The sequence below is a fragment of the Ammospiza caudacuta genome, chromosome Z, assembly GCF_027887145.1.
Source record: "Ammospiza caudacuta isolate bAmmCau1 chromosome Z, bAmmCau1.pri, whole genome shotgun sequence".
Classification (NCBI taxonomy): Eukaryota; Metazoa; Chordata; class Aves; order Passeriformes; family Passerellidae; genus Ammospiza; species Ammospiza caudacuta.
In genome coordinates, this window is record NC_080632.1 from 71,985,319 (window position 1) to 72,010,107 (window position 24,789).

At 52.6% G+C, this 24,789-nt stretch overlaps 2 protein-coding genes across 2 annotated transcripts; both read left to right on the top strand.

Moving 5' to 3' along the window:
- Nucleotides 1–6,685: 6,685 nt before the first annotated feature.
- LOC131571639 (serine/threonine-protein kinase PAK 3-like) lies at nucleotides 6,686–13,564 on the top strand. Its single transcript, XM_058824417.1, has 12 exons — nucleotides 6,686–6,764; nucleotides 7,706–7,743; nucleotides 8,182–8,304; nucleotides 9,270–9,414; nucleotides 10,100–10,163; nucleotides 10,797–10,845; nucleotides 11,155–11,267; nucleotides 11,526–11,643; nucleotides 12,414–12,513; nucleotides 12,785–12,981; nucleotides 13,079–13,216; nucleotides 13,463–13,564. The coding sequence occupies exons 1-12, from the start codon at nucleotides 6,686–6,688 to the stop codon at nucleotides 13,562–13,564; spliced, it is 1,266 nt and encodes a 421-aa protein (XP_058680400.1).
- A 3,252-nt stretch (nucleotides 13,565–16,816) lies between these two features.
- LOC131571640 (serine/threonine-protein kinase PAK 3-like) lies at nucleotides 16,817–23,694 on the top strand. Its single transcript, XM_058824419.1, has 12 exons — nucleotides 16,817–16,895; nucleotides 17,837–17,874; nucleotides 18,313–18,435; nucleotides 19,400–19,544; nucleotides 20,230–20,293; nucleotides 20,927–20,975; nucleotides 21,285–21,397; nucleotides 21,656–21,773; nucleotides 22,544–22,643; nucleotides 22,915–23,111; nucleotides 23,209–23,346; nucleotides 23,593–23,694. The coding sequence occupies exons 1-12, from the start codon at nucleotides 16,817–16,819 to the stop codon at nucleotides 23,692–23,694; spliced, it is 1,266 nt and encodes a 421-aa protein (XP_058680402.1).
- Nucleotides 23,695–24,789: the final 1,095 nt, after the last annotated feature.

A 24,789-nucleotide genomic window follows, 5' to 3' on the forward strand; every position in this document is an offset into this window, starting at 1 on the left:
GAGGCCATCCAGCCAATTACTTATCCATTGACTGCTTCATTTGTTAAACTCATCTGTCTCAAATTTAGCTACAAGAATACTGCAGAAGACTTTGTTAATAGCCTAACAAAAGACCAGGTAGATGACTTCTGTGACTTTTCCCTTTTCCACTGATGCAGTTATTGCATTGTAGAAGGCCCCTGGGTTAGCCAGACATAAGGTGTCAGGACCTCTCATCACTCTCTACAACTAACTGAAAGAAGACTAGCAAGGTGGGGCTGAGTTCTTCTCCCAGGCTACCGGTGACAGGACAAGAGGACACAGCATCAAGCTGTTCCAGAGTAAGTTCAGGTTGAACATCAGAAGAATTTCTTCATGGAAATGGTTGTTAAACATTGGAACAGACTGCTCAGGGAAATGGTGAAGTCATCATCCCTGAGGTGTTCAAGAAACAACTAGATGTGGTACTTGGTGCTATGGTCTAGTTGACGAGGGGGTCATTGGTCAACAGTGGCTCCTTTATTTTTCTCCTGGAACCATGCATCTATGGGGGGGAGCATCCTATGATGTCATCACTGAGTGGTAGAAGGTGACATCCCAGTGTCAGATTGTAACATCATCGGGGATGGATTGTGACATCACAGCTCTTGCTAATTGTATTAGTGTACTGGCAGAACCTGAGCCAGTTTGGTTCCAGGCTTGACTCCTGCTGAGCAAACCCTGGAGGATGTAGCCAGGCTTCTTGCAGTGCTGGGCGGTGTATTGGGGACTGTTTTCAGTAGCTCTTGGTACCCATCCTGGAGCCATCAGTACTGTTTCCCTGGCCCTGCCTGGCTTAGTCACTTGGGCACCACAGGTGTTTGCAGCAGTGAAGGCTGGCTGTGCAGGAAAACATGCCCCTAAATTGGGGTGGGTAATTGGATTCTGGCACACAAGATGGTTTCCTTCTTGATGGGGCCTGGCATTTCTTCTTCCCCTCCCTGGGACAATCAGGAGGGCTCTCACGTAGTCACACACTGCTCTGTGTGACACCAACAAGGGGGAGCAGCTCCTGGTCCTCAGCTCTGCCCAGCGTACTGCAGGGCACAGAAATGGCCATGGGAACAAACTGGAGTTGCCCTATCTGCCAGGGCACTCAGAATGATATGGCTTCTGCTCTGCCCTGTCACCACCAGTTCTGCCTGGGCTGTATCCTGCGATGGGCACTGAGAAATCCATCATGCCCACTCTGCAGAACACTCATAAGATCTATCAGGTTCTCTGAGCAGAGTGAATGGGACTATCTACAGTGCATCATCACTCCCTCCAGTGAATCACTAGAAGCCAGCAGCCAAGCAGGAGGAACTCCTGGAGAGTTGACAGTAGCTCCAGTGATGAGTGAAAATGGCTGCCATTACTCTGTGGTGTCCTCTCCATCTTCTCCACAGGAGACTCTATCCCTACCTCAGCAGTCAAGTGCAGGGCCAGAGTCCATGGTTGACATCCTGCCTGAGGTATGGGCAGAACTTTTCCAACAACAGCAGCATCTCCTGGACCCTGTGCTGCCCTGGCTGTGCCAAAGGCTGCACAGAATATTCCGGGGCAAGTGGTGGCTGGTACAGGCTGCGGAGAGTAGCATCCTGAATGATCTCTGCGTCTATGGTCTGGATGTGGAGACCTTGGTCCTGAGGCTGCAGAACAGCCTCGGGGAAGGGACGGCACAACTGATTCATGGTCTCATCAACATCATTGTGGGCCAGTGCAGCAAGGAAGCTCAGAGGCTGCTGCACTCCCATGCTGATGAGGAGGAGACCCACACGCCTTCAGCCAGCACTAGGCCTGCCAGCTCCAGCTCCAGCAGCTCCAGCTCCAGCAGCTCCAGCTCCAGCAGCTCCTACGTGGGAATTTCTGCCAGCAGCCCTACAAGCTCCAACATGGACGAGGAAGCTGGTACATCAGCCCTCCATGGAATCTGTAGTTTCCCACAATCTGTGCCTGTCCCCACAGAGTGGGACCAACCCCAGGAAGAGCCAGGAAGGGCAGTGGTGGCAGGTCCCTCTGCCCAGGGCTGTAGCCACCGCCCCTCCACTACCGGCCAGGTCAGGGCCTGCTCACCCAGGAGGCCCTGGCATGCTCAAAAGAGACGAGCCCCTAGTCCCCAGGATTCTCTTCAGTCCAGCGAGAGGCCAAGGCAGGGACCTGCCTGAGCCCTGCAGCCCTCAGACTCTTATCGTCACTTCAGATGAAGTGATGAAACCTGGGGCCACTGAAGTCCACAGCATCTTCAGGAATTGGCCTCACCTAAGGCATTTTGAAGGGGAACACTCTAAAATGAGTTCTTCCCCTTTGTTTTAATCCCTTTCCACCAATAAGGAGAAACTAAATACAAATGGATATAAGTAAAAAAATAGCAGTTTGCTAACAAGCAAAATTGAAACAGGCAAAAATCCCTAGTAAATAATCACTAGATACAGAATTGCTAAATCTCACAAACCCTCCCAGAAAAAGAAGAAATCCAAAATGGTGAAGTACCCCTTCCAAGACGGCACCTGACACAGGGAGATGGAGGGAAAATGGTGCCTGACCCTCCCCTCAAGACAGAGGCCTTCATAAGGGGCCATGTGGTCAGGGAGAGAAACAGAAAGGACAGCAGCAAACCCTCCCAGGAAGGTTGGATCTTACAGAGAAGTTCCAGTGGCAGATGAGAAGAGTCAGCATGTGTGGGGTCAGCACTGCCACTGGTCGCTTCCTCCTGCTGCCTACTAGACTCCAGCAGCACTGGCGCTGCTGTCCCCTGAGCTGTGCCTGTGGCTGGGGGGGAAAAACCATCTGTTGGCACTGACATGGGGTGGCCTGGCCCTGGGACAGCTCAAAATTCACTGCAGGGTTTGAAATGGTCATTGTGAAGCAGTTTCTGGTTGGGAGATGCAGCTTTGCCAAGTTGCTACTGTTGTGAGCCTAGAAAAACCCACACTAAATACCACTCTGCCTTTGGCAAAATGACATTAGGAAAAAGAGGGCCCAAAAGGGCCTAGTCTACCTCAGCTCTAAGGCAAAAGCCAAGACACAAGTAAGGCAAGAGGTGAGAGAGCAAGCCAAAAGGCAAAATGGGTGCTCTGCCTGGATACTCCAACCTTGTTGAAGGGACTGGCATCACCTCCACCTCCTCCGTGATCCTGGGTCTGCCTGTGCTGCTGCACCTTAAACACACAGTAGTAGTATTTGGACACAGATAGATATGGAATACTGTAAACTTTTTGGTCACCCAGACACCTTCCCAGGTATTGTTTACAGAAGGTGCTTGGGGGCACTCCTCCAGCACCAGGGGTCTGAGTAAATGTATAAATGTCCAACCCTCAGCAACTGAGAGAGCTGGACATACTGAAACATGAGTGTATTTGAAAATTTAGTTCCAGGTACAATCTGGCTTGTCAAAGGAATTTATGGACCAAGAATCAAAAAGCAATGGAAAAACAGGGTTCTGACAAATTTCTCAGTTCTTGCAACTTTAATTAATACTTAGAATAGCTCACATTGTGTTCTTGGACAGAATCCACTTGAAGTAATATATTCCTTTGTTCCATTAGAAATGAGTAACAATGTGCCCCATCCCCAGAGCAGTGGTATGGGAAGGAGGGAACATAACTCTTAAGTTAACCCTTTAAACTTTAACACAATGGCTAATCATTTTGTAGTTTAACTCTAATAATTGAACAGCAAGGAGTTCACTTAAGTGGAATAATGAACAAGGATGAGTAGTTTTATAGTATTTTTTTCCTCCTCTCAGAATCTTCCAGTACATTCCCTACCTTCCTCCTCATCTCTGAACTGCACATATATGGAAGAATTTTATTTTATTTTATTTTGAAACTGATGGGAGCTGTGCTTCAAGGTGTGACTTTTGACTACGATATCTCTGAATCCAACTTGAGATTCCCAAGGATAATGATTTTAATTCTGAGGGATCCATCCACAGCAGAGAACTACCCTGGAGCTGTTGGTCCTAAAAGTACATAGTACCTTGGAATGGTGTATCAGATGTCATTTTGTAATTTAATGGATCAGATTACTTTCTTTTCAAGAAAAACTAAGTTTCTTGTGTGCAGTGGGGTGTGGCCTTAAGGTCAGGCGTCCAGCTGGCAGAAGGGCGGCCAACACCCAACTGCAAATGTGTGAGCACCCCTTGGCGTCAGAAGGCCTCAGGCTGTGCTCACAGCGGATGGAATTGCTGCTGGCCAACGAGAGTAAAGAGTCCAGACACTCAGTGGGGACTTGTCAGATTTATTGTCAACCAGGGAGTGACAGAGACCCAGGCGTTGAATCTAACGCGTCTGCCAGTGAGTGACCAAGAACAAAGGGTGCAACCGAGTTATACAGGGGGGAGGAACTCATGGGAGGGGTTTACAAGGAACCAATAGGGGAAGGCAAGGGAGTGACTAACGGGAATGAGAGAAAACCCAATAGAAACAATGTAAAGGAGGGGCCTCGGAGCCACAGCCAATCAAGTGTCCCTAAGCACAGAAGATTCTGGAAAACTAGGAGGAGTGGGGAGTGATTGACTGGGCCCAGGGAGGAGAACAAATTCACATATAAGGAAACACAGGGGAGGGGAAATCATATAACAGAGAGGATTGACCTAAACTGAGGCAGGAGTAACCAAGGTAACCAAATGACAGACAATACCATGGCGGGAAGAACTGGTGAGGGCAGAACCATTACAGAAAATGGGGGGAACAATACAGAAAATAGGGGAGTAATTAAATAAACTAACAGAACACACTACAATACTTGTGGGCTCAGTTGACAAGATGGAGCCATTTCAAGAATAAGCCAGACATGACAGTACTGCAGAAAACTCATTTCCTAAATGATGAGTTTCCCTGTCCAGTCTTAAAGGAAAATTAGACTGCTGGAAATCAATTCCTTTAATCGAGCTGAAACCCTGCAAGGTAACATTTACTCTGAAGTATAAATTTAATAAAATTACATATAAAGCATAAAATGAATATTGCCAGGGCATCTTTATAACGCTATTCTACGTACTTTCTAATGCTGGGAGAAGTTCCTGTGGTCAGTTTTCAGTCCTACAATTATGAAGTATGCTTTAAAGCAGAGCACAACTGACTATTTCCATCTCATACAAGAAAAGTTATACAAAGTAGCAGAAATGGTTCCATATTAGCTGCATTTCAAAAAGAGGTGCTTTAGTGCTTAAGGCCAAAGTATGGGAAATGAGAAGATCTGTGAGTTGTTCAAAAAGCTGTAAGGAAACTTTGCTCACAAAGCAGAGGTAAATTTGTAGAAGTTTGAGAAAATCCATTTTGGCAATCCCTGGTTTTGAAAGTGTTGGGTTAAAAAGTCAACCTGCAATACTGTGACTCAGAATAGGCAATCAAATCCTGGGATGTCTTCAAGTCACCACTACTTGTGAAAAATCTCCTCAAAATACAAAATAGCTGACATGTCCTGGGATGCTAAGGCAAACTTATTTTTTACTCCAATGTGCTCTTCAGATCTTCGACATGGCAGTAGTGCAATCCAATCTTGTAAATCCAATATCTGAAGAGCCCGTTCTAAAGCTCCTCAAAGACACAGTCCAGTCCACCATCAGAGGACATGTCGGTGCTGAGTCACTAGGAAAGCAAGATAAGCCAAGGCTCATGATTCCGCGGGTGAATAGAATTGATTTGCAGAGGAGTTGCATGCACTATCTTCCCCCTCCCACCCAGGATTTTCTTCCACTTTCAAGATGCCTCCTGGGTATACCTCAAGATTTTCACAGAGACGGGAATGACTGCATCTCATTTGTATTGGGATGTGGCTATTCAAATTTCTGCAGGGAATCTTACAGGGAGCATGGAGCTTGGGCACACATCTATCCCACTGCAACTTTGGACTGTTCCAAAGGGTTCTGTGTTGGGCTTGATGTCTGCAGGCCATAGCAGAGCAGTGGGCTGGAGGCCGCTGCCAAAGCTCCGACAGAAGACAAGTGTGGCAGCACAAGAATCAGTGAACGTCCCTACCAGATCTTCTGAGACTCTCAGTTGCCAGAGAAAGAGCAAGCAGGACCAGAGGAGGTTTGCAAAAAGATGACAAGAGGTCAGGGTCTCCCTGACAAAAAAGGGAGATCAGCCTCCAAAGTGATTAAGAGCAAAGATCAGCAGGCCGTCACGTGGCCAAGAAGTGACTGCAGCCTACAATAGTCCTGGAAATTTCATATCTTTGCTTCCTTTGCCATTTAAATGCCATTGAAAAAGTGACCCATTTCAAAAACAGCTAGGATGCCACATGGAAGAAGCAGACTTGCTTTCAGTCAAAGCTTTTGGGACCAAGAGTCATGTTTGCTTGCATTGCTTGGATGCCGCTTGGATTGGCGCATTTTCTGAGTTCCCCTGGCATGCCTTGAGCACTGCCTTTGTGAGTGAGGAGAATTTCCCAGGCTTTTCTTTTGCATCAGCTGTACACAAGGTTGTCTTGCTGGGCACAAGAAAGCCACAGAGCAGCTGCCATTGTGAGGTCAAGCCAGAGGTGCCACGTCACAGTGCTGTCAGCACAGCGTTGTCCCGGTGCGCGCCAGGCCTGGTCGTCCAGAGCAGCTCTTCCGCTGGCTCCCTGCAGGAGGATCCTTGTGCTCAAGGAGCTCTCAGCAGACGGCCTGCACCCCGAGAGGAGTCTTGGCTTTCCCTTGGCTGGCACTCAGCGTGCAAACGCGCACAGCACTGCCAAAATGATTGGGCAAGTCTGTGCCGCCGTTTGCACCATCTTTTCTGTTGTCTATTCTGGCTACTACCTGACCCAGCTGACTCGTAAGTAAAGGTTTCTCCTGGGGCTGGCATTGCCCGACTTTTGCTTGGCTCTGCTCTTTATGCCGCAGCAGTGGCCCAGTTTCTTTGGGAACAGAATGGCCGTGAAGGTGCCACTGCTTTGGTCAATGTCCTGCCAGCAGCATCAGCTACAAAGGGGGCATCTGTACTGGGTAGCGCGTGCAGACTATTTGCCATGCAACCTGCAGCGGTTGCCTTCCCTCCCCGGGAGAGTGCGCGGCAGCGGAGTCTGTCATTTCCTCAGCTTGCTGCTTCAAGCAAGACAAGCTGCAAATTGCAGACTCTGAGGGCAGATCCTCAGAAGTATTTCTACCAACTCAGTGGTTCTCTCCAGGAGTGAAGGAAAGCACCTTTTGCTCCATATTCTACCCCTTAGAGGCCTTGGCTGCATGACTTGAGCCTTTGATGCTGTATCAAGACTGCGATTGCCTTGGCCATGCAGCACAAACTCCAGTGCAGGGAGGGTTTGCTGCTGAGCCCAGCAGCTGTTCCTGGGCTGCTTCAGCAGGGAGCTGCCACAGGGAAGGGACCCTTTGTGGAAGCTTTGCTGGGCTATCATCTTCAGCCAAGGGATGGGAATTAGGGCGTGCAATTTAAAAGAATGTATATGGAAAATGCAGGAAAGGGAAGAGGGAAATGTAGCTTGAGCTGTTAGGCACAAGAGAAGCTCAAAGTTTTGAAGAGCAGCGGGCATTTCCAGCACCGTCTTCCTATTTCTCTCTTGGCAAAAGAGGCCCAAATGTAGCCAGAGGCTCCTCTAGCGTCCTTCTTGTTCTCTTGCTTGCTGTGGGAAAGAGCTGTTGCTCCTGGAGGCATGTTGGGAAAGGGAAATGCTCTGTGTTGGGACTGCCTTGTGCTGTGGGAGTGGCCAGCACAGGCACTTTTCTAAGGGCCTCTGGTTCCTTTTGCCTTGCTGGCTGCAGGTCACCTGACACGCGGATGGAGACAAGCCTGTCCTTTGGTGAGTGGCAAAGGAAGCTGAGACGTTGCTGGCGTGTGAGAATTGTGCAGCAATTCTGCCAGCTTGGCCTGTTGCAGCCGAGTGTGGAGTGCCGGCGTGGGAGGCTGAAGGAAAGGCCAGCTGCCCGGTGGCATCAGCAGTAGCAAAGGGAGCACTGGCTGTTTGCTGATTTTCCAGTGAAAAGCTTTTCAAGAGATGAAAGGCAAAAGGGACAGCTCCAAGGCATCTTGCTGCTTCTAGGCAGCAGGGAAGCTCAAATGCACAGCAAGATGGAGTAGCAGCTCGTTCAGCCAGCTTCCTCGGCTTTGCGTGACTCAGAGGCCCACTTGTATCAAAGTCTATGATTTGCCCTTCTTCTGGGTGCTTTCCCAGCTCAATAGAAAGCAGCTCCTAAGGCACTGGCTTTTGCCCATCTCTCTCACTTCTGTCTGCCTGCAGGGCACAACAGCATGGTCAGCAGCTCCTCTGGCTGACTCTGTCATTGAGGAAGAGGATGAAGAGGAGCAAAGGAAGATGAAGCCTTCAGCCGCTGTCCCTTCACAGCCTGAACTTGCAGAGCCAGTAAGTGACAGCTGAGCTTGGCACTGCCTTTGGCGCACGGCCAGGCTACCCGTTTTGGAGCAGCCCTTGTTGCTCGTGGCTGAAGATGCTGGCAGCCGTGTGCCTGCTGTGACGTAGTGCGGCTTCAGGCAAGCTGGGGAGCCCTGGCCAATGGGTTCTGAAGTTTGACATTGAAGCTGGGATGCTGAGAGGGCGCCAGAGTGTCTCTTGGGATCAGACAGGAGGCAGCATTGAGTGACTCTCAGTGCAGGAGTCAGCCCCTTGTGCCCGTTGTCAGTGCAGGCTGCCTGTGGTCAGCGGACAGCGCGGCCCAAATACGCAGTTGACAGCCTTGCAGGGTACCTGGCAGACACTGGCCCCTGGAAGGGACCTGCTGTCTCCGTGGACTAATTAGCTTCAGGCTGTGCTTCACTTCCAGCCGGTCAGAGCAGAGTTTGGAGAGGAGAATCCTCGGCAGCCCTGCATTGTAAAAGGGCGGGTGGGTCTGGGCAGGGCTGGAAGGCGGCTCCCAAGGGCCGCTCTCTAAAGGCTGCCATAGGGAAGGGAAATCCGTGAAACAGATCAGAGAAGGGACACGCTGCGGGCTTCTGAGCAGACTGTTGCCTGCCAACTCCGGGCTGATTTCATTCCGGCCCAGGAAAAGACAGGAGGAGGAAAGCAGCGAGGCTCTGGGGCCCTGCTCTGATCTCTTTGTGGATTTGGCAGCCCCATCGATACCTTGTTGCCAGTGTCTTGCAGAAAAGCTGAACACGTGGAGCATGGAGGTGGTCGGGAGGGGCTGGATCCAAGTAGCCTTTGGGCTTCTCCCGAAGGTGCCTTTGAGAAGGGGACATGGGAACTGCTCCAGCTGGAGAGGCCTGGCCGTGGCTGGCAGCACCTTCCCAAGGCCTTGCTTTTGCTGTGCGCTTAGGGGGGGGGCATGAGTGCCAGCCACCCTTCTGACGGGCAATCCTTTCTTGTCCCAGCGCAAGACACGCTCTGCCATTCAACCTGGTGCCGCCGGACCAGCATGGCCTGCAGCAGCCAGCTCAAGCCCCGCTGCCGGCACTTCCTGCAGCAGCGCAGCCCAGCAGCCCGAGATGAGGGAGGAGCAGGGCCTGAAGACACTGAGTACGTCCGTCTGGTGCATTTCTTGTCTGCCAGAGCAGGGTCTTGTGCGAGTGTCTGGGTGTAGGCTGCGCCAGATGCTGGCCCTCAGTCTCAGAGGCACTTAGGCCTCTCTGCAGAAGGTGTTGTACTGCTCTGAGGAAGCGCGGCAGCGCTCAGGGAGTCCCTGCTGCCTGTGAGGGCGGCTGGGCCTGGCTTGGCCCTGCCTGGGCTGCCTTCTGGGCCAAAGACAAAAGCAGAGATTGTTTCTGCTTGAGCAGAAGGCTGGCACGTAGCAAGTGACTATTGCCCAGGGAGCTGTCTGGCCCCAGGTGTTTTCTGGCTCTGGTTCTTACTCCTCCTCCGGCCCAGACACTTTGTGCCCCTGGCAGTGGACCTGCCAGTGATGGTGGGTGTGACTGCGGAGGCAGCAAAGGCCCTTGCTTACCTCTTAGGGCCCCCTTCTTAAGGGCTCATCATTTTGGCTTATCGCGTGAGATGCTGCTCTTGAAAGAAATCAAGGCCTTCTTGGAAAGGCCACCTGATGAAAGGTGGAGAAGATGGCCCTCCCACTTGCTGGTCTCAGCAGCTGGAAGCCGCGGGACCGCAAAGGGCCCAGAGCTGCGGGCAGTGGGGCTGCCTTTGGGACGCTCTGGGCAGCGGCGTCTCTGTGTGCGAGTGAGCGCCCTGCACTGCTTTTGTCTTTCAGGGAGCATCGTGAGTCCGGGCCGGCCAACGGGCAAATACACGGCATTTGAGGAACTCGGGCGAGGGTAAGCGTGACGTCAGCTCATTTTACAAAAGTGTGGGCCAGGTCTTTGGCTGGTGCAATATCAAGCGTGAAGTCAGGCAAGCTCCAGTCATGGTCAGGCTCCGGCTTGACCTCGTGTCGCCTGCCTGGACTGCTCGGTCAGAGCAATGCAAAGGCCTCATCAAAGACAAGTTGATGCTGGCAGTGTCTTGCTTGCAGCAGTGAGGAGCAGGAGCTGGGAGAAGCCCTGGCCCTGCAGCTTTGTGGCCTGAAAGAGCACCTTGCCATCCAAGAAAGGTCAGATTGTCAAGGACAGTCTTCTGACTCAAATTGTTCTCCCTTTTTTGACACACACATGCATGCACACCCGCACAAGGAGAGAGTTCCCCTTAGGTTCTGAAATGACCTGGCAGGGTGTGCGCCTTGGAGATTTCCAGCGGCCCTTGGTCTTCATGCTGCACCTTAGTGTTCCCTTGGACAGCCTGCCCCGCATGGCAGAGGGCTCACGGGCTAACATGCTGTTGGCCGAAGAGATGCTGCAGCCAGGCATTTTTTCTAAGGAAGGCGTCCAGGCAGCCTGGGGAGATCTGCTGCCTGGGCTTGCTTTCACTGCCAGAGGGATAAAGGTCTCTTTCTGCTGCTTTGGTCTTTCTAGAGGGTTTGGAGCTGTTTATAAAGCCCTTGACACCAGCAGCGGACAACAGGTAAAGTGCCAAGAGCCCCACGCCATTTTGCAGCTCTGGAGCGCTTTGCCCGCTGCTGTGAGCTGTGCTTGGAGGTTTGGGTGGCAGCTCCATGTCTGCAGCAGGGGCTGTTCCTCTGAAATACAGTCGAGGCTCAGGCGGCAGAATGCATATGGGATGGCTTTTGGTGCTTCTGCTAAGCTCTGCTGTCTAGTGACAAGGCACTTTGGCCCAGCGTGCTGCCTCATTGCACCAGCACTCGCTCCGTGCTCCTTGTGATCTCGAGCGGGGTGCGTCTTCTCAAGGTACCGGTGGCCAATGTCATTGCAGGTGGCAATCAAGATCATGTCACTCGAGGAGGAGATGTCCGAGGAGCTGGCTGCCAATGAAATCCTGGCCATGAGGGACAACAGGAGTCCCAATATCGTTACCTACTTAGACAGGTTGGCATATTCTGGTGTCAATGTAGCTTTAGCTGGTGCAAGCGCAAAGAGACGATGCCCTTTGGTCGCTGGCAGAGAACAGAGCTGGGGATGATTTCTCTGCGTGTCTCCAGAGCGTGGGAGGAGGTGGAGCTGGTGTTCAACAGTCTCTTGTGGCACCCGTAGCTTGGAGAGCAGCTGCAAAAACCTGTCTCAGGCCCTGGGGTGACTGAGGCTATGCCCATTCTGTTGCTCCATGCCGTGGTTTTCTTCTTTCAGCTACCTGGTGGATGCGGAGCTCTGGCTGGCCATGGAGTTCATGGACGGCGGCACCTTGTTTGATGTGCTGAGGGCAGTGTACCTGGAGGAAGGACAGATAGGCGCTGTCTGTCGGGAGGTGAGGGATCCCGCTTGTGCTTGCCCAAGACTGCCCGGATGCTGCTTGTCAGCTGGAGCTTAAGGAGAGCCGAGATTTCTTGCTCTCACCTTTCTTTTGCTGCTGCTGCTGCTGCTGCTGCTGTCACGCCACACAGGAGAAGAAAGAGCATGGGAAGTGTACTGCCTGCCGGTGCCCTCGCACTCCTCAGGCTCTGTTCTTGCACTCTTCCATCCTGTCTGTCCTCTGGCCTTGGTGCTCGCTCACTGGCTCAATTTCTCTTTCTTCCTCTTCTCAGCTTTGCCTGGGAATGTTTGCCTGGAGCCTGTCTGTCTATCCTACATTGCTTGCCACTGGAAGGCAGCATGCGGGTGGCAGAATTTCAAGCTAAGGGCAAAGAGCTGTCCTCAGCTTCAAAAGCTAGCATTGCAGCCTGCATGGCGATGCATTGTGGAACAGCTCGAAGGTGCTGCTGTCACCAGCAGCTTCCTCTTCTGCTGCCACTAGGCTTCCCCAAAATTCTTTGCCGTGCCGCCTCCCAGCCAAAGGTGGCGCGCTTCCTACCCAAGGCCGGTGGAACTTTTGGGAGCCCAGATGCCTTTGCTTGGAAATCTAGAAAAAACTTCCAAGAGTGTTGAAGCAGCAAGCTCTTCATGGTGACAGCAGCGTGATGTTTTGCCCTCGCTCACAATTCCCTGAGAAACCGCCAATCCCGTTGAGCTCTTTCCTTGCGGGTGGGATGAAATCAGATCCTGCAGGTTAACTTTCCCTCCCTCCTTTTTCTCTCTCAGTGCCTGCAAGGACTGCATTTCCTTCATTCCCGCCAAGTCATCCACAGAGACATCAAAAGTTGCAACGTCCTGGTGGGCACGGACGGATCCGTCAAGTTGGGTGGGTATCCCTGCTGGGCTGCAGCATGTCCAGCATATGCCGTGTGCTTGCATTTTGGTGACGGCCACTGGGGCAGAAGCGCGGCTTGGCCAGTGCGTGAATCGTCAGGGTGTTTTTGAAGCGGCCGATGCCTTATTTGCCTGGCTCCAGGCACGTGGAAGGAGAGCTCAGCTGCTTTTTCAGTTAGATTCAGCATGGCCTGGTCAGGGCAATGGTTTTGGCTGCTTTGCCAGTGGTAGCTGGCTTTGACAGGCTTTGTTTTTGTCCTCAGGTGACTTTGGCCTCTGTGCTCAGCTCAGCCCTGAGCACAGCAAGCGCAGCTCCAGCGTCGGCACTCCCAGCTGGATGGCACCGGAGGTGGTGAGAGGAGAAGCCTACGGCCCCAAAGTGGACATCTGGTCCCTGGGGATCATGGGGCTGGAAATGGTGGAAGGGGAAGCTCCTTACCAGCGGGAAGCCCGTCTCCGGGTAAGGTGCAGCTTAGCAAGAGGGCTCTGTGTGGAGAGAGCTGTGTGTGGCTAGCAAAGGAGCAGGTGGAGTGTCCTCTTGCATCCATGTGCTGTAGGTTTTTGAACTGCTAGAAAGGAACGGGCCCCCAAAACTGCAGAACCCCAGGCACCACTCGGCTCTCCTGCGCGACTTCCTCCGCTGCTGCCTGCAGGCAGATGAGGACAGGCGCTGGTCTGCCCAGGAGCTCCTACAGGTAAGAAAAAGCAAAGGGGCAAAAAGCCCTGGCAGCTGAGGACACCTGCATGAAGGGATGAGGAGGAGGAGGAGTGTGGGCCACGTGGCACAGAAAGCTGCCAGGACAGGAAGGCGCAGGGGGACATGCTGCCCTCAGTGCTCTTTGTGTGTCTTGCTGGTAGCCAGGGAATCCTGCTTGAGCCCGCAGGCTCAAGTGATCCTGGAAAGTAAGAGTTCCTTTCTTTGTTCTTTTTCCTCTGGGCAGCATCCCTTCGTGACCTCAGGCGATCCTGCCTCCAGCCTGGCTGCTCTGATCATCTCAGCCAAGCAAGTGCAGGAAGACTGGAGAGGAGACACCTGCGCCTGAGGAGGCCCTGATGCCCCGCCAGCCAAGAGGAGGGAAAAGGGGATGTGTCATCTTTAGGCAGAGCTTCAGCCATCCCCCGAGGTTGAAGAGGAGCTGTGCCGTAGCTAGGAAACATGATAGTGTAGATATTTGCTCAGTTTAGCTGTTAGGTTAGCTGTTAGGTTAGCAGTTAGGTTAGGTTGGGTTAGGTTAGCATTAGGTTGGATTAGATTAGGTTAGGTTAGGTTAGGTTAGATATGTTGTTAGGTTCAATTTAAAGCTCTGTTGTTTTTCTTTCTGCAAGAGATGAAAATTGAAAAAAATTAGGAACTATAGGGATCAACTTTTAAGGACTATAGAACGTAGACAGCTTGGATAGTAGAGGATTGTTTAGCTTAGGATAGAGTGTTGTTAATTTAGGGAAGCTTTGAAGTAGAAATGAAAGAATTGTCATAATAAGAATTAAGCAGTGAGAGGAAAAGCTGGGCTGCAGCAGAACTGGAGCCTGCAGGCGCTCCAAGCTGTCAGCCTGAGCAGGCCACCTGCAGGACAGAATGATGAAGATGAAGAAGCAGCGAGGGGATACTTTGTTTCAGCCCGAGTGTCAATAAAAGTCGAAAATATCCAGAGTGTTGTAAGACTCCCTTCCTTGCCAGGCTGTAGCTAAGTGGACAGTCCCTTTCAGAGGCCCAAAGAACATAGTGAGGTAAGCAGCTTTGCTTACCTGAAGTGTGGCATGCCTGTGGGAAGCTGAGAGACCTACAGGTAATGAACACCAGGTAATGAGCTGCCATTCAGGACAGCACTAGGAGGCAGATGTGCAGTCCTTTCTGGGCCTCTTGTCTTGATCAGATGTCAGGCTGATCAGCAGCAATCACCATTTTGTTGCCACCCTCCTCTCACTATGTCACCTGTGGGATGGAATGGCATTCTCACAGCGGCAGCATCTGGCATTTCCTCCCTGCTTCTCTTTTCCCCGCCTTTCACCCCAGACCCCCAGGGACCCTCTGGGCCAGCCTCATCCCCTACAGGGGTGTGCAACCACCAGGGCCTCCTGCAGAGCCCCATTCCCACTCTGCTGCCTCCTTGGCCTTTTCCCACCTCTGGGCCAGCCTGCTGTTGCCAGGTGTTGGAAACATGCACACAGCATAGCACACCTGTCATTGAGCAATTTGATGCAGGAGCCCCTGCTGAGCACGGCTCCCCACCCCAGCCCTTTTCCCACCCAGCTGTGGCTCCATTTCGCCTCCATCTGCTGGCATACCCACTGAGAGGGACTGCTCAGGGACTGGATGCTCCTTGAATGTTGCCCACAGGCCTGATTTCCACGCCTCCCCATTCCTCCTACCCCTAAGGCTGCCTCAGCCGTCTGAACACAATTTTTCTTACTCTAATGGCTTCCTGTGCTTTACTTGATACTGTAAGCAGAAGTACACCGTTTTGATTGTCTTTCTTCTAGAATTAATAAAAATAAGTTTGAAGTACTCCTAGATTTTGCCATTGAAAACTTGAGGCAAGTGCACAAAGTAGAGAAGCTTTCTGTGCAGCTTTTCAGTTAATTTGAGGTCCCCTTACTCTTCACTCACTTTCAGCATATCTGTTGATTTTCCTTTGCTCTCATCTTTTAAGCTTCATCCCTTGTCTATCGATCTGCAAAAATAGCCTGTAAACCCAACGCAAATTTACTATCCTTTGTATTTTTCCTCTTCTGGAAAAGCTGAGGCTCGTGTGATCTTCTCCTGTGATCTAGACTTTGATTCCAATCTTGGCTCTGCCGAAGTGCAGAACAAATGTAATTTATTGCCTGCTAGTGTGATCTGCTAGCAAAGGTCACATTTAGAGCTAAGCATGATGCTTCTCTCCCTCCGTTGAATACACATCTTTGTGTCAAGGCCTGGTGACTTCCAGGAGCACCTGGAAGCTACTGCCAAGGACAAAAGTCTCACTCTTGCTGGTTTTGACACTGATTTGTTGGGAGGATTTTGATCTACGTCGACAGTGATCTACAGGAACTGGATCCTTGACACCAAGTGCCTTCAAGCAACATCTCTAAGCAGAGTGGGCAATGAAGTCCAGATACTAATGAGTTGTGGTTTGTTTTAACTCTGTCTAACATATGGTACACTATCCCAAAACATGTTATTTTTGAGTGCTTCAGGCATTGAAAACTTAGGTTTATTCTTGTCAACACTTTTCTTTCCTCTCTTCAGAAATCTGCATGTCCAGCTACTAATTTCTTTCTCAGCTTGTTGAAAAGTTACCAGTCAGACAAGACTTGTTTCTTGACCCAGAGATGGGGCAAGCGTCACCGTTAGGCCGGACGTGGCATACACACGTGATCAGGGTCCAAGAAGAAAAAGGTTTGTTTGTTTTATTCTGCATGTTCTCCAGCTTATACACTCTTAACAAAGCGTGATCTCAAGTCACTAACTACATCACAATAACTTCTTCTATCCATTGGTGCAAAGCAATTAACGTCAATACAACTGGCAAAAGTTTTACAGAAATTTATAAGGCACGTATGCACATCTACTTCGGCACCTAGTCTAGCATACACAACTTTTCCTGAATCTCTTCTAATGGGTTTCCATGCTGACGGCCTTGTCTTCTTCCTTGCTATGGATACACTCAAAAACCATCAACTGCTATTTCTTCCATGAACTCGGCTTTGCTTGCAGGCCAGCTGTAAAGCCCCTCCATAGGTCAGCATGCACCCGCGTGCTCCAGGAGCAACTGCAGCCTACAATAGTCCTGGAAATTTATTATCTTTGCTTCGTTTGCCATCTAAATGTCACTGAAGAAGTTAGGCTTTTCCAAACCAGCTAGGATGCCACCTAGAAGAAGCAGACTTGCTTTCAGTCAAAGCTTTTGGGACCAAGAGTCATGTTTGCTTGCATTGCTTGGATGCCGCTTGGATTGGTGCATTTTCTGAGTTCCCCTGGCATGCCTTGAGCACTGCCTTTGTGAGTGAGGAGAATTTCCCAGGCTTTTCTTTTGCATCAGCTGTACACAAGGTTGTCTTGCTGGGCACAAGAAAGCCACAGAGCAGCTGCCATTGTGAGGTCAAGCCAGAGGTGCCACGTCACAGTGCTGTCAGCACAGCGTTGTCCCGGTGCGCGCCAGGCCTGGTCGTCCAGAGCAGCTCTTCCGCTGGCTCCCTGCAGGAGGATCCTTGTGCTCAAGGAGCTCTCAGCAGACGGCCTGCACCCCGAGAGGAGTCTTGGCTTTCCCTTGGCTGGCACTCAGCGTGCAAACGCGCACAGCACTGCCAAAATGATTGGGCAAGTCTGTGCCGCCGTTTGCACCATCTTTTCTGTTGTCTATTCTGGCTACTACCTGACCCAGCTGACTCGTAAGTAAAGGTTTCTCCTGGGGCTGGCATTGCCCGACTTTTGCTTGGCTCTGCTCTTTATGCCGCAGCAGTGGCCCAGTTTCTTTGGGAACAGAATGGCCGTGAAGGTGCCACCGCTTTGGTCAATGTCCTGCCAGCAGCATCAGCTACAAAGGGGGCATCTGTACTGGGTAGCGCGTGCAGACTATTTGCCATGCAACCTGCAGCGGTTGCCTTCCCTCCCCGGGAGAGTGCGCGGCAGCGGAGTCTGTCATTTCCTCAGCTTGCTGCTTCAAGCAAGACAAGCTGCAAATTGCAGACTCTGAGGGCAGATCCTCAGAAGTATTTCTACCAACTCAGTGGTTCTCTCCAGGAGTGAAGGAAAGCACCTTTTGCTCCATATTCTACCCCTTAGAGGCCTTGGCTGCATGACTTGAGCCTTTGATGCTGTGCCAAGACTGCGATTGCCTTGGCCATGCAGCACAAACTCCAGTGCAGGGAGGGTTTGCTGCTGAGCCCAGCAGCTGTTCCTGGGCTGCTTCAGCAGGGAGCTGCCACAGGGAAGGGACCCTTTGTGGAAGCTTTGCTGGGCTATCATCTTCAGCCAAGGGATGGGAATTAGGGCGTGCAATTTAAAAGAATGTATATGGAAAATGCAGGAAAGGGAAGAGGGAAATGTAGCTTGAGCTGTTAGGCACAAGAGAAGCTCAAAGTTTTGAAGAGCAGCGGGCATTTCCAGCACCGTCTTCCTATTTCTCTCTTGGCAAAAGAGGCCCAAATGTAGCCAGAGGCTCCTCTAGCGTCCTTCTTGTTCTCTTGCTTGCTGTGGGAAAGAGCTGTTGCTCCTGGAGGCATGTTGGGAAAGGGAAATGCTCTGTGTTGGGACTGCCTTGTGCTGTGGGAGTGGCCAGCACAGGCACTTTTCTAAGGGCCTCTGGTTCCTTTTGCCTTGCTGGCTGCAGGTCACCTGACACGCGGATGGAGACAAGCCTGTCCTTTGGTGAGTGGCAAAGGAAGCTGAGACGTTGCTGGCGTGTGAGAATTGTGCAGCAATTCTGCCAGCTTGGCCTGTTGCAGCCGAGTGTGGAGTGCCGGCGTGGGAGGCTGAAGGAAAGGCCAGCTGCCCGGTGGCATCAGCAGTAGCAAAGGGAGCACTGGCTGTTTGCTGATTTTCCAGTGAAAAGCTTTTCAAGAGATGAAAGGCAAAAGGGACAGCTCCAAGGCATCTTGCTGCTTCTAGGCAGCAGGGAAGCTCAAATGCACAGCAAGATGGAGTAGCAGCTCGTTCAGCCAGCTTCCTCGGCTTTGCGTGACTCAGAGGCCCACTTGTATCAAAGTCTATGATTTGCCCTTCTTCTGGGTGCTTTCCCAGCTCAATAGAAAGCAGCTCCTAAGGCACTGGCTTTTGCCCATCTCTCTCACTTCTGTCTGCCTGCAGGGCACAACAGCAGGGTCAGCAGCTCCTCTGGCTGCCTCTGTCATTGAGGAAGAGGATGAAGAGGAGCAAAGGAAGATGAAACCTTCAGCCGCTGTCCCTTCACAGCCTGAACTTGCAGAGCCAGTAAGTGACAGCTGAGCTTGGCACTGCCTTTGGCGCACGGCCAGGCTACCCGTTTTGGAGCAGCCCTTGTTGCTCGTGGCTGAAGATGCTGGCAGCCGTGTGCCTGCTGTGACGTAGTGCGGCTTCAGGCAAGCTGGGGAGCCCTGGCCAATGGGTTCTGAAGTTTGACATTGAAGCTGGGATGCTGAGAGGGCGCCAGAGTGTCTCTTGGGATCAGACAGGAGGCAGCATTGAGTGACTCTCAGTGCAGGAGTCAGCCCCTTGTGCCCGTTGTCAGTGCAGGCTGCCTGTGGTCAGCGGACAGCGCGGCCCAAATACGCAGTTGACAGCCTTGCAGGGTACCTGGCAGACACTGGCCCCTGGAAGGGACCTGCTGTCTCCGTGGACTAATTAGCTTCAGGCTGTGCTTCACTTCCAGCCGGTCAGAGCAGAGTTTGGAGAGGAGAATCCTCGGCAGCCCTGCATTGTAAAAGGGCGGGTGGGTCTGGGCAGGGCTGGAAGGCGGCTCCCAAGGGCCGCTCTCTAAAGGCTGCCATAGAGAAGGGAAATCCGTGAAACAGATCAGAGAAGGGACACGCTGCGGGCTTCTGAGCAGACTGTTGCCTGCCAACTCCGGGCTGATTTCATTCCGGCCCAGGAAAAGACAGGAGGAGGAAAGCAGCGAGGCTCTGGGGCCCTGCTCTGATCTCTTTGTGGATTTGGCAGCCCCATCGATACCTTGTTGCCAGTGTCTTGCAGAAAAGCTGAACACGTGGAGCATGGGGGTGGTCGGGAGGGGCTGGATCCAAGTAGCCTTTGGGCTTCTCCCGAAGGTGCCTTTGAGAAGGGGACATGGGAACTGCTCCAGCTGGAGAGGCCTGGCCGTGGCTGGCAGCACCTTCCCAAGGCCTTGCTTTTGCTGTGCGCTTAGGGGGGGGCATGAGTGCCAGCCACCCTTCTGACGGGCAATCCTTTCTTGTCCCAGCGCAAGACACGCTCTGCCATTCAACCTGGTGCCGCCGGACCAGCATGGCCTGCAGCAGCCAGCTCAAGCCCCGCTGCCGGCACTTCCTGCAGCAGCGCAGCCCAGCAGCCCGAGATGAGGGAGGAGCAGGGCCTGAAGACACTGAGTACGTCCGTCTGGTGCATTTCTTGTCTGCCAGAGCAGGGTCTTGTGCGAGTGTCTGGGTGTAGGCTGCGCCAGATGCTGGCCCTCAGTCTCAGAGGCACTTAGGCCTCTCTGCAGAAGGTGTTGTACTGCTCTGAGGAAGCGCGGCAGCGCTCAGGGAGTCCCTGCTGCCTGTGAGGGCGGCTGGGCCTGGCTTGGCCCTGCCTGGGCTGCCTTCTGGGCCAAAGACAAAAGCAGAGATTGTTTCTGCTTGAGCAGAAGGCTGGCACGTAGCAAGTGACTATTGCCCAGGGAGCTGTCTGGCCCCAGGTGTTTTCTGGCTCTGGTTCTTACTCCTCCTCCGGCCCAGACACTTTGTGCCCCTGGCAGTGGACCTGCCAGTGATGGTGGGTGTGACTGCGGAGGCAGCAAAGGCCCTTGCTTACCTCTTAGGGCCCCCTTCTTAAGGGCTCATCATTTTGGCTTATCGCGTGAGATGCTGCTCTTGAAAGAAATCAAGGCCTTCTTGGAAAGGCCACCTGATGAAAGGTGGAGAAGATGGCCCTCCCACTTGCTGGTCTCAGCAGCTGGAAGCCGCGGGACCGCAAAGGGCCCAGAGCTGCGGGCAGTGGGGCTGCCTTTGGGACGCTCTGGGCAGCGGCGTCTCTGTGTGCGAGTGAGCGCCCTGCACTGCTTTTGTCTTTCAGGGAGCATCGTGAGTCCGGGCCGGCCAACGGGCAAATACACGGCATTTGAGGAACTCGGGCGAGGGTAAGCGTGACGTCAGCTCATTTTACAAAAGTGTGGGCCAGGTCTTTGGCTGGTGCAATATCAAGCGTGAAGTCAGGCAAGCTCCAGTCATGGTCAGGCTCCGGCTTGACCTCGTGTCGCCTGCCTGGACTGCTCGGTCAGAGCAATGCAAAGGCCTCATCAAAGACAAGTTGATGCTGGCAGTGTCTTGCTTGCAGCAGTGAGGAGCAGGAGCTGGGAGAAGCCCTGGCCCTGCAGCTTTGTGGCCTGAAAGAGCACCTTGCCATCCAAGAAAGGTCAGATTGTCAAGGACAGTCTTCTGACTCAAATTGTTCTCCCTTTTTTGACACACACATGCATGCACACCCGCACAAGGAGAGAGTTCCCCTTAGGTTCTGAAATGACCTGGCAGGGTGTGCGCCTTGGAGATTTCCAGCGGCCCTTGGTCTTCATGCTGCACCTTAGTGTTCCCTTGGACAGCCTGCCCCGCATGGCAGAGGGCTCACGGGCTAACATGCTGTTGGCCGAAGAGATGCTGCAGCCAGGCATTTTTTCTAAGGAAGGCGTCCAGGCAGCCTGGGGAGATCTGCTGCCTGGGCTTGCTTTCACTGCCAGAGGGATAAAGGTCTCTTTCTGCTGCTTTGGTCTTTCTAGAGGGTTTGGAGCTGTTTATAAAGCCCTTGACACCAGCAGCGGACAACAGGTAAAGTGCCAAGAGCCCCACGCCATTTTGCAGCTCTGGAGCGCTTTGCCCGCTGCTGTGAGCTGTGCTTGGAGGTTTGGGTGGCAGCTCCATGTCTGCAGCAGGGGCTGTTCCTCTGAAATACAGTCGAGGCTCAGGCGGCAGAATGCATATGGGATGGCTTTTGGTGCTTCTGCTAAGCTCTGCTGTCTAGTGACAAGGCACTTTGGCCCAGCGTGCTGCCTCATTGCACCAGCACTCGCTCCGTGCTCCTTGTGATCTCGAGCGGGGTGCGTCTTCTCAAGGTACCGGTGGCCAATGTCATTGCAGGTGGCAATCAAGATCATGTCACTCGAGGAGGAGATGTCCGAGGAGCTGGCTGCCAATGAAATCCTGGCCATGAGGGACAACAGAAGTCCCAATATCGTTACCTACTTAGACAGGTTGGCATATTCTGGTGTCAATGTAGCTTTAGCTGGTGCAAGCGCAAAGAGACGATGCCCTTTGGTCGCTGGCAGAGAACAGAGCTGGGGATGATTTCTCTGCGTGTCTCCAGAGCGTGGGAGGAGGTGGAGCTGGTGTTCAACAGTCTCTTGTGGCACCCGTAGCTTGGAGAGCAGCTGCAAAAACCTGTCTCAGGCCCTGGGGTGACTGAGGCTATGCCCATTCTGTTGCTCCATGCCGTGGTTTTCTTCTTTCAGCTACCTGGTGGATGCGGAGCTCTGGCTGGCCATGGAGTTCATGGACGGCGGCACCTTGTTTGATGTGCTAAGGGCAGTGTACCTGGAGGAAGGACAGATAGGCGCTGTCTGTCGGGAGGTGAGGGATCCCGCTTGTGCTTGCCCAAGACTGCCCGGATGCTGCTTGTCAGCTGGAGCTTAAGGAGAGCCGAGATTTCTTGCTCTCACCTTTCTTTTGCTGCTGCTGCTGCTGCTGCTGCTGTCACGCCACACAGGAGAAGAAAGAGCATGGGAAGTGTACTGCCTGCCGGTGCCCTCGCACTCCTCAGGCTCTGTTCTTGCACTCTTCCATCCTGTCTGTCCTCTGGCCTTGGTGCTCGCTCACTGGCTCAATTTCTCTTTCTTCCTCTTCTCAGCTTTGCCTGGGAATGTTTGCCTGGAGCCTGTCTGTCTATCCTACATTGCTTGCCACTGGAAGGCAGCATGCGGGTGGCAGAATTTCAAGCTAAGGGCAAAGAGCTGTCCTCAGCTTCAAAAGCTAGCATTGCAGCCTGCATGGCGATGCATTGTGGAACAGCTCGAAGGTGCTGCTGTCACCAGCAGCTTCCTCTTCTGCTGCCACTAGGCTTCCCCAAAATTCTTTGCCGTGCCGCCTCCCAGCCAAAGGTGGCGCGCTTCCTACCCAAGGCCGGTGGAACTTTTGGGAGCCCAGATGCCTTTGCTTGGAAATCTAGAAAAAACTTCCAAGAGTGTTGAAGCAGCAAGCTCTTCATGGTGACAGCAGCGTGATGTTTTGCCCTCGCTCACAATTCCCTGAGAAACCGCCAATCCCGTTGAGCTCTTTCCTTGCGGGTGGGATGAAATCAGATCCTGCAGGTTAACTTTCCCTCCCTCCTTTTTCTCTCTCAGTGCCTGCAAGGACTGCATTTCCTTCATTCCCGCCAAGTCATCCACAGAGACATCAAAAGTTGCAACGTCCTGGTGGGCACGGACGGATCCGTCAAGTTGGGTGGGTATCCCTGCTGGGCTGCAGCATGTCCAGCATATGCCGTGTGCTTGCATTTTGGTGACGGCCACTGGGGCAGAAGCGCGGCTTGGCCAGTGCGTGAATCGTCAGGGTGTTTTTGAAGCGGCCGATGCCTTATTTGCCTGGCTCCAGGCACGTGGAAGGAGAGCTCAGCTGCTTTTTCAGTTAGATTCAGCATGGCCTGGTCAGGGCAATGGTTTTGGCTGCTTTGCCAGTGGTAGCTGGCTTTGACAGGCTTTGTTTTTGTCCTCAGGTGACTTTGGCCTCTGTGCTCAGCTCAGCCCTGAGCACAGCAAGCGCAGCTCCAGCGTCGGCACTCCCAGCTGGATGGCACCGGAGGTGGTGAGAGGAGAAGCCTACGGCCCCAAAGTGGACATCTGGTCCCTGGGGATCATGGGGCTGGAAATGGTGGAAGGGGAAGCTCCTTACCAGCGGGAAGCCCGTCTCCGGGTAAGGTGCAGCTTAGCAAGAGGGCTCTGTGTGGAGAGAGCTGTGTGTGGCTAGCAAAGGAGCAGGTGGAGTGTCCTCTTGCATCCATGTGCTGTAGGTTTTTGAACTGCTAGAAAGGAACGGGCCCCCAAAACTGCAGAACCCCAGGCACCACTCGGCTCTCCTGCGCGACTTCCTCCGCTGCTGCCTGCAGGCAGATGAGGACAGGCGCTGGTCTGCCCAGGAGCTCCTACAGGTAAGAAAAAGCAAAGGGGCAAAAAGCCCTGGCAGCTGAGGACACCTGCATGAAGGGATGAGGAGGAGGAGGAGTGTGGGCCACGTGGCACAGAAAGCTGCCAGGACAGGAAGGCGCAGGGGGACATGCTGCCCTCAGTGCTCTTTGTGTGTCTTGCTGGTAGCCAGGGAATCCTGCTTGAGCCCGCAGGCTCAAGTGATCCTGGAAAGTAAGAGTTCCTTTCTTTGTTCTTTTTCCTCTGGGCAGCATCCCTTCGTGACCTCAGGCGATCCTGCCTCCAGCCTGGCTGCTCTGATCATCTCAGCCAAGCAAGTGCAGGAAGACTGGAGAGGAGACACCTGCGCCTGAGGAGGCCCTGATGCCCCGCCAGCCAAGAGGAGGGAAAAGGGGATGTGTCATCTTTAGGCAGAGCTTCAGCCATCCCCCGAGGTTGAAGAGGAGCTGTGCCGTAGCCAGGAAACATGATAGTGTAGATATTTGCTCAGTTTAGCTGTTAGGTTAGCTGTTAGGTTAGCAGTTAGGTTAGGTTGGGTTAGGTTAGCATTAGGTTGGATTAGATTAGGTTAGGTTAGGTTAGGTTAGATATGTTGTTAGGTTCAATTTAAAGCTCTGTTGTTTTTCTTTCTGCAAGAGATGAAAATTGAAAAAAATTAGGAACTATAGGGATCAACTTTTAAGGACTATAGAACGTAGACAGCTTGGATAGTAGAGGATTGTTTAGCTTAGGATAGAGTGTTGTTAATTTAGGGAAGCTTTGAAGTAGAAATGAAAGAATTGTCATAATAAGAATTAAGCAGTGAGAGGAAAAGCTGGGCTGCAGCAGAACTGGAGCCTGCAGGCGCTCCAAGCTGTCAGCCTGAGCAGGCCACCTGCAGGACAGAATGATGAAGATGAAGAAGCAGCGAGGGGATACTTTGTTTCAGCCCGAGTGTCAATAAAAGTCGAAAATATCCAGAGTGTTGTAAGACTCCCTTCCTTGCCAGGCTGTAGCTAAGTGGACAGTCCCTTTCAGAGGCCCAAAGAACATAGTGAGGTAAGCAGCTTTGCTTACCTGAAGTGTGGCATGCCTGTGGGAAGCTGAGAGACCTACAGGTAATGAACACCAGGTAATGAGCTGCCATTCAGGACAGCACTAGGAGGCAGATGTGCAGTCCTTTCTGGGCCTCTTGTCTTGATCAGATGTCAGGCTGATCAGCAGCAATCACCATTTTGTTGCCACCCTCCTCTCACTATGTCACCTGTGGGATGGAATGGCATTCTCACAGCGGCAGCATCTGGCATTTCCTCCCTGCTTCTCTTTTCCCCGCTTTTCACCCCAGACCCCCAGGGACCCTCTGGGCCAGCCTCATCCCCTACAGGGGTGTGCAACCACCAGGGCCTCCTGCAGAGCCCCATTCCCACTCTGCTGCCTCCTTGGCCTTTTCCCACCTCTGGGCCAGCCTG

Excerpts from the sequence above, each read along its gene's own strand:
- LOC131571639 (XM_058824417.1), top strand. The coding sequence starts at position 6,686 with ATGATTGGGCAAGTCTGTGCCGCCGTTTGCACCATCTTTTCTGTTGTC. Across the intron at positions 6,765-7,705 it reads CTACCTGACCCAGCTGACTC|GTCACCTGACACGCGGATGG; the intron begins GTAAGTAAAGGT and ends TGCTGGCTGCAG. Across the intron at positions 12,982-13,078 it reads AGCGGGAAGCCCGTCTCCGG|GTTTTTGAACTGCTAGAAAG; the intron begins GTAAGGTGCAGC and ends CATGTGCTGTAG.
- LOC131571640 (XM_058824419.1), top strand. The coding sequence starts at position 16,817 with ATGATTGGGCAAGTCTGTGCCGCCGTTTGCACCATCTTTTCTGTTGTC. Across the intron at positions 17,875-18,312 it reads GGAGACAAGCCTGTCCTTTG|GGCACAACAGCAGGGTCAGC; the intron begins GTGAGTGGCAAA and ends GTCTGCCTGCAG. Across the intron at positions 21,398-21,655 it reads ATCGTTACCTACTTAGACAG|CTACCTGGTGGATGCGGAGC; the intron begins GTTGGCATATTC and ends TTCTTCTTTCAG.